Source organism: Halictus rubicundus, unplaced genomic scaffold, assembly GCF_050948215.1.
Source record: "Halictus rubicundus isolate RS-2024b unplaced genomic scaffold, iyHalRubi1_principal scaffold0052, whole genome shotgun sequence".
Taxonomy (NCBI): Eukaryota; Metazoa; Arthropoda; class Insecta; order Hymenoptera; family Halictidae; genus Halictus; species Halictus rubicundus.
Window position 1 is genome coordinate 948,231 of NW_027488593.1, and position 7,990 is coordinate 956,220.

The 7,990-nt window shown below is 56.5% G+C and overlaps 2 protein-coding genes across 2 annotated transcripts; both read right to left on the reverse strand.

Moving 5' to 3' along the window:
- Nucleotides 1-379: 379 nt before the first annotated feature.
- On the reverse strand, nt 380-1,204 carry LOC143363513 (uncharacterized). Its single transcript, XM_076804085.1, has one exon. It carries the CDS (start codon nt 1,202-1,204, stop codon nt 380-382), a length of 825 nt encoding a protein of 274 aa, XP_076660200.1.
- Nucleotides 1,205-6,865: 5,661 nt separating this feature from the next.
- Nucleotides 6,866-7,690, reverse strand: LOC143363515 (uncharacterized). Its single transcript, XM_076804086.1, has one exon. It carries the CDS (start codon nt 7,688-7,690, stop codon nt 6,866-6,868), a length of 825 nt encoding a protein of 274 aa, XP_076660201.1.
- Nucleotides 7,691-7,990: the final 300 nt, after the last annotated feature.

The following is a 7,990-nucleotide window of genomic DNA, read 5'->3' on the forward strand; positions in this document are numbered from 1 at the left end:
CGGCCAAGTTTGGCCTAGCGAACTTAAACGATAAAGAGACAGCGTTGTACAATGCCCGAGCGCCTGTCCCCATGAGCGAGTGACGGACCGCCCGCCGTGCGAGTACCGGCAAAGAACTAAACGCGAACGTTTTCCAATACGGAACAGAGACATGAAAATTACGAAAGGGCCGCCCGCCTTGTCGGGTCGGGGGCGTGAGTTGTACACACGTTGAGCGGTGTGACGGAAAATAGCGAGAGACGCTTAAAACACAAAAAGAGAGATACATTATAGAGTAAAATAGTGTGAAGCGCAACGATACATGGAGGCACGCAAATAAACGTTGAATTTGACACGTTGAGTACGGCGCATGTACTGAACACTTTCGGAGTCGACGCACTTATGAATTAGAGTCGGGACCGCATGCAACGGGTAGAGGACACACTTTTACGAGCGGACGTTTGAACGTGGACGTAGCAGTGCGTATAGTCACGACGCGAATGTGGCCGTCGTCGCCGGGATGCAGCTCGATGACGCGACCGAGATCCCACTTGCACGGGGGGATGGTAGGATTCCGAATTAGGACTAACTGCCCTAGTGCTATAGCGGGGCGCGCTGTACGCCACTTCCCGCGTTGCTGGAGAGAGTTGACGTAGTCATCCTGCCACAGCTTCCAGAAGCGTTGAGCAGCGTGACGAATGAGCTGCCAGCGTGAGAGGCGATTTTCTCCGAGATCCAGAAATGAAGGTTGAGGAGGGACGGTTAGCACGGAACCTACCAGGAAGTGCCCCGGAGTAAGGGGTTCGTAGTCGTCGAGAGTGTCCGATAGCGCGGAGAGCGGTCGCGAGTTGAGACACGCTTCTATCGCACAGAGGAGTGTGCTGAACTCCTCGAACGTGAGCGTGCGGTCACCGAGGACGCGGCGGAGGTGATATTTCACGCTTTTCACCCCAGCTTCCCACAGGCCACCGAAGTGTGGCGCGGAAGGGGGGATGAAGTGCCACGCGGTGCCGTCGCCAGCCGTTTTGTTCTGGAACTCAGGGTTTCGGAGCGCCGAGCGATAGGCGGTTGTCAATTCGCGATCCCCACCGACGAACGTGGTGCCGTTATCAGAGTAAACGGCTTCAGGAAGGCCACGGCGAGAGCAGAATCGCAAGTATGCGTTGAGGAAAGCCGGGGTGGAATAGTCCACAACCAGCTCCAGATGAATGGCCTTGGTGGCCATGCAGACGAACAGCGCTATGTATGACTTACGCGAGGTGATCCCGCGACCGGCGGAGGCGCGGACATTGAAGGGACCGGCGTAGTCGACACCGCAATGAGCGAAACAGCGGGTCGGAGGGGAGACTCGCGAGGCGGGTAAATTTCCCATTAACTGCTCGGGAACAGCGGCTTTTTCCCGAACACAGGTGATGCAACGATGGATCACCTGTTTTACGAGGCTCCGTGCGCGAAGGAGCCAATAGTCCTGGCGAAGGGTGAGGAGAGTGAGTTGCACTCCGCCGTGCAATGTTCGAACGTGAGCTTGTTCCGCCAGAAGTCTCACCAAGCGATGAGGAGCGAGCACGATGGGATGTTTTGTCCTTTGAGGGAGAGGTGAGTGATGTAAGCGTCCCCCTACCCGAATGATACCGTCGGGGTCAAGGAACGCGTTGAGTGAAAGGAGTGAACTTTTTGTGGAGAGGGGCAAACGCCGGTTGAGAGCGCGGATTTCGTCGGAGAACGCGATGGACTGGAGGTGCTTTATCCAGAAGTTTCGAGCCGAGGAGATATCGGCCGAAGTGAGCGCGCGGTCGGAGGGTTGCTCCGGAGGGTCGGAGCGATCCCTACGACAATGCCGGATGAAGCGGAGGACATATGCTGTAACTCGCAGGAGTTTGGGCCAGCTCGAAAATCGAGAGGCTAAGTCCCATTCGGGAACAGGGGCTTCCGAACAGTGGAGTGACATTTTGGCTTCTGGTGGGTCAGTGTCCTCGTGAAGGAGCACTTGAGATGGCCAGGCGGAGACGTCATGGTGCAGCCAGCCTGGGCCCTGCCACCAGAGGGGAAAATTGAGAAGGTCGTCGCTGAGGAGACCCCGCGAGCCGCAATCGGCGGGATTATCCGCGGTCGTAACATGACTCCACCTCGCGTGCGGCAAGCGTGTTTGGATATCGGCAACGCGATGAGCCACAAAGGTCTTCCACCGAGATGGGTGCGACTGGAGCCACGCGAGGACGACCGTTGAATCGGTCCAGCAGAAACAAGGAATGTCCCGATTGTCGAAGGAGGAGAGCACGAAGGTCACGAGGCGTGAGAGCAGTACCGCAGCCTGCAGTTCGAGTCGCGGTATGGTCACAGGGGAGAGTGGAGCGACCTTGGACTTGCCAGCGAGCAGAGAGACGGTAACGCGACCATCGGCTGAAATGCAGCGAGCATAGACGACGGCAGCGTAAGCGACCGTCGACGCGTCCGCGAAGCCATGGATCTCCATTTGGGAATCGGCAGGAGAATGACCGGTCCAACGAGAGAGTTGAACGCCGCTTAGTAACGGGAGACGCGTATAGATCGCGTTCCAGCGGTCGAGCAGAGGAGGTGAGATCGGGTCGTCCCAACTCAGACGGAGACGCCAGAGATCCTGAATTAGGATTTTTGCGCGAATAATGGCAGGCGTGACCCATCCGAGAGGGTCGTATAATTTAGCAATAGTTGAAAGAATAGAACGCTTGGTTGAGGGGAGCGATTCGGAGAACGAAGCATTGAATTGGAAAGAATCGCGAGAAGGATTCCAACTGATGCCAAGCACCTTGACGTGATCGTCAGGAGCGAGAATTTTTGAGCAGGCAAGGCCATGATCCGACGGATCGATGTCCTCAAGGAGACCACAATGGTTGCTAGCCCATTTCCGCAGGGTCATATGAGCGCATTGCAGCAGATTATTTAGCTGACCGCGAGATTGCAGAAGAGAAGAGACGTCATTGGCGCCAAAGAGAACGTCGTCGACATAAATGTTCGAGCGCAGGATCAGAACCGCGAGCGGGAAACGAGAGCCCTCGTCTTCGACAAGGCGCTGGAGAACTCGAAGCGCGAGAAAAGGGGCACACGTCATCCCATAAGTGACCGTCAAAAGTTGGAACGGAGTTGGCGCGTTTGCGGGAGACTCTTGCCAAAGGATCCTTTGATAATCAATGTCGCGCGGGTCGATAAGTATCTGACGGTACATCTTGGCGATATCCGCTGTATAAACGTACCGAAAATGCCGCCACCGTAAAATGACGGAGGGAAGATCAGCCTGCAATTTCGGGCCTGGAAACAGGTGGTCATTCAGCGACGTGCCGTCTGAGGTTCTGCTCGAGGCATTGAAAACTACGCGGAGGTGCGTCGTCGAGCTACCTTCGCGAAGGACAGGATGATGTGGTATGTAGACACACTGCGGAGAGGTTAGAGCAGACGAGAGAGCGCGTCGCATGTGGCCCATTTCTTCGTATTCACGAAGGAAGGTCCGATACTCCAGAGCGAGAGAGGGCTTTAAGGAAAGCTTACGATGGAGCGATCGACTGACCTTCGCGGCGACAGAGTAAGAGTGGCCAATTTTGATCGGAGGACCGTCGCGAAAAGGAAGACGGACCACGTAGCGGCCGTCGGCCGTTCTGGTAGTATTGGCGCGGAAATGAGCCTCGCATTGCTCCTCGTCCGTCGTGAGGAGAGTCCGACGCGGGATTTCCTCGATTTCCCAGAATCGAGTTAATTCGTGGGAGAGAGGGTCCTCCTGAATGCAGTGATGCATTGAAAGGCTAGATGCAGCATGCGGAGAGGCGCGTGAGCGGACAGCGTCACGAGACGGACGCGAGCAGGGTCCGGAAACGATCCAGCCAAAAATACTATTCTGAGCGATCGGATGTCCTCGGGGGCCCTTACGCACACCGTCGAGGATGATGTCAGCGTAGACGTCCGCGCCGAGGATGAGATGGATCGCAGAGGAGCTGAACGGATCTGGATCAGCCCAATTTAGCGAAGAGAGATGCGCGAGAGAGCGCGAGTCGAGAAGGCGCTTCGGAGTGTACGTCGAGAGCGACGGAAGGACGAGAGCGACCGTAGAGATCGCGGGAGTCGCGGACGACCGTGGTGACACGCGGAGACGAACAGCGTGACGCACGCGACCGGCATGCACGCCGCCAACAGCCGAGATCGAGGTCTCGACCCGGATGCGTTTCGCACGCAGTAGGGAGACCATAGCTTCGGTAAGAAAGCTCGCTTCCGATCCTTGATCGATTAACGCGCGAACAGGGATGGAATGGCCCGACGGAGCGTGAATTCGGACCCACGCGGTAGCGAGCAAGACGGCGGAGCCCGGGTCGGTCGGAGTGGACGCGAGGTGAGACTTCACCTCTGGAAGGGGCGTCGGTGCCGGAGAAGGTGACGCGGGGAGAGCTTCAGTGTCGTGGAGGAGTGAATGGTGACGTTGATGACACACGCGGCACGTATATTTGCTCGGGCAATCCCGCACAAGATGCTTTAAACTCAAGCAGTTTACGCACCTCGAGAAACGGTGAACGAGATCCCGTCGATCACGAGGGCTACGTGCGTTAAATTTCGGACAGGAGCTGAGCATATGCGAGGCTCGACAGACGGGGCACGGAGACTTTGAATTTTTGTCGGACTGCGACGCGGTGGCGACATGTACACGAGATCGACCGGCGGAGGTTTGACTCGATGCGACGGGAAACGCAGAAGAGCTCGCTGGTGCACTGGGAGCGAATTCCTCGAGGGCGCGAACGCGAGAGTCGATGAATTTCGTGAGTGCATCGAACGTGGGAGGCTCTACATCGTCACCCGTCTTGATCTTCCACGCTTTGCGAGTCGGCGCGTCCAACTTTTGCGACACGATATGTACAAGGAAATCGTTCCAGAGATCGGCAGGTGCACGCCCGAGATTTTTGAGTGAAGCAACAATTACAGAAACTCGATCGCGTAGGTTTTGGAGATCGGACGCGGATTCACGAGACAGCGCTGGTAAATCAAGCATCGACGTCAGATGTGAGCTAATGAGGCGCCGAGGGTTTTCGTAACGCGCGGTTAACGCCTTCCACGCGATATCGAAGTTGTCGGCAGTTACAGGGAGATTCCCGAGGCATTCGAGGGCACGGCCGGAGAGCGATGACATGAGATAGTGGAGACGCGTGACATCCGCGAGCGATTTATTCGCGATAATGAGCGCGATGAAGCGATCGCGGAACGCCTCCCATGCCTCATAACGGCCGTCGAATTCCGGCAAATGGATGCTCGGAAGGAGCGGAGCGGCGGACGTGGGACTCGCTTGTCCGTCGGAAGTATGTTCAAGCTGACTTACAGAAGTGCTGGGGAGCTCGTCGAGTTTTGCTTGCATGGAGGCCAGAGCGTCGAGGTACGTTTCCTCCGTCGTCGAGAAAGGGTCGTCGGAGAAGTACGGGTGTGCAGCCTTCGCGTCCGGTGAGGTGGAGGCGAGGAGTCGAGCGTGCCCGGCCTCGAACCGCGTCCAGTTGGCCTTCAGATGAGCCATCCTCGTCATTAACGTCGAGCGAGTCCACTTCGCTTTCCCCAATTTGTTGAGGTTGACGAGCGCGCGCTCGATCGCGCGCTGCGTCAACAGCTGAACTTCGATCGCGTCTTCCATGATGCACGATCTCTCCCTCGTTTCTCACTGACCTCGTGGATTATTCGCGATCCGGCTCGAAGGACCAGAATGTTTCGGCGTCGACCGACGGTCGGAGCAGCCTGCTGCCGGGACCACTCAGATTTGAGCGCGCAAATTGAATCCACTGGATGGGTCAATGAGAGGTTGAGACAGAGAGAGAGAGAGAGCGAGGATTAAAGGTGTAACTGCACTTTTATTAGAGTACTCGCACTTACAATGCGCCGTGAGAGGCGCGAGCCGGCGGACGAGCGGAGATCTTGAGCGAGCCAACTTCTGCCGTCGGATCGCGAAACGGAGATCTTGAACGACACGAAACACGTGCCGTCGCGAGGCGGAAATCTTCGACGCGGACGACGGAAATCTTGGCGCGAAGCAGAAGGCTCGTAACGCGGCGCGAAAGAGCGCGAGAAAAATACGAACGAGTATTTTGAGAGCGCGAGAGATCAGCGAACGGGCGCGACAACTAATACCGGACGATTAGAATATACCGTGACGACTGACGAAAGTTCCGAGAGCGATGCGAGAGGCGAACCTGAAGAGAGCGAGAAGGCACGCGCAGGTGCCTTAAATAACAAGGACCATCGAATGTGGAGCACCGTGATTGGTGCTCCCGAATCGGATAATCCTTGTTTGTCTCGATTTGAAGGATTCAAGCGTTGAAATCCGGTCAATGAGAGCGACACGCGTTCTTGCCGCGTGTTGATATACGAGACAAAAACCGTATGAAACAGCGGTCGCCCGCCAAGACAATAGCCGCCGAATTCCAACGCTTGAATCCTGAACATACCGCCCGCCTCGAAATATTAATTTCGAAATGCAGTGGAGGCGCACGGAAGCGCGTTAGCGCGAAAGAGCGGCCAAGTTTGGCCTAGCGAACTTAAACGATAAAGAGACAGCGTTGTACAATGCCCGAGCGCCTGTCCCCATGAGCGAGTGACGGACCGCCCGCCGTGCGAGTACCGGCAAAGAACTAAACGCGAACGTTTTCCAATACGGAACAGAGACATGAAAATTACGAAAGGGCCGCCCGCCTTGTCGGGTCGGGGGCGTGAGTTGTACACACGTTGAGCGGTGTGACGGAAAATAGCGAGAGACGCTTAAAACACAAAAAGAGAGATACATTATAGAGTAAAATAGTGTGAAGCGCAACGATACATGGAGGCACGCAAATAAACGTTGAATTTGACACGTTGAGTACGGCGCATGTACTGAACACTTTCGGAGTCGACGCACTTATGAATTAGAGTCGGGACCGCATGCAACGGGTAGAGGACACACTTTTACGAGCGGACGTTTGAACGTGGACGTAGCAGTGCGTATAGTCACGACGCGAATGTGGCCGTCGTCGCCGGGATGCAGCTCGATGACGCGACCGAGATCCCACTTGCACGGGGGGATGGTAGGATTCCGAATTAGGACTAACTGCCCTAGTGCTATAGCGGGGCGCGCTGTACGCCACTTCCCGCGTTGCTGGAGAGAGTTGACGTAGTCATCCTGCCACAGCTTCCAGAAGCGTTGAGCAGCGTGACGAATGAGCTGCCAGCGTGAGAGGCGATTTTCTCCGAGATCCAGAAATGAAGGTTGAGGAGGGACGGTTAGCACGGAACCTACCAGGAAGTGCCCCGGAGTAAGGGGTTCGTAGTCGTCGAGAGTGTCCGATAGCGCGGAGAGCGGTCGCGAGTTGAGACACGCTTCTATCGCACAGAGGAGTGTGCTGAACTCCTCGAACGTGAGCGTGCGGTCACCGAGGACGCGGCGGAGGTGATATTTCACGCTTTTCACCCCAGCTTCCCACAGGCCACCGAAGTGTGGCGCGGAAGGGGGGATGAAGTGCCACGCGGTGCCGTCGCCAGCCGTTTTGTTCTGGAACTCAGGGTTTCGGAGCGCCGAGCGATAGGCGGTTGTCAATTCGCGATCCCCACCGACGAACGTGGTGCCGTTATCAGAGTAAACGGCTTCAGGAAGGCCACGGCGAGAGCAGAATCGCAAGTATGCGTTGAGGAAAGCCGGGGTGGAATAGTCCACAACCAGCTCCAGATGAATGGCCTTGGTGGCCATGCAGACGAACAGCGCTATGTATGACTTACGCGAGGTGATCCCGCGACCGGCGGAGGCGCGGACATTGAAGGGACCGGCGTAGTCGACACCGCAATGAGCGAAACAGCGGGTCGGAGGGGAGACTCGCGAGGCGGGTAAATTTCCCATTAACTGCTCGGGAACAGCGGCTTTTTCCCGAACACAGGTGATGCAACGATGGATCACCTGTTTTACGAGGCTCCGTGCGCGAAGGAGCCAATAGTCCTGGCGAAGGGTGAGGAGAGTGAGTTGCACTCCGCCGTGCAATGTTCGAACGTGAGC

Coding starts and splice junctions, on each gene's coding strand:
- LOC143363513 (XM_076804085.1), bottom strand. CDS start 1,204: ATGGCCACCAAGGCCATTCATCTGGAGCTGGTTGTGGACTATTCCACC.
- LOC143363515 (XM_076804086.1), bottom strand. CDS start 7,690: ATGGCCACCAAGGCCATTCATCTGGAGCTGGTTGTGGACTATTCCACC.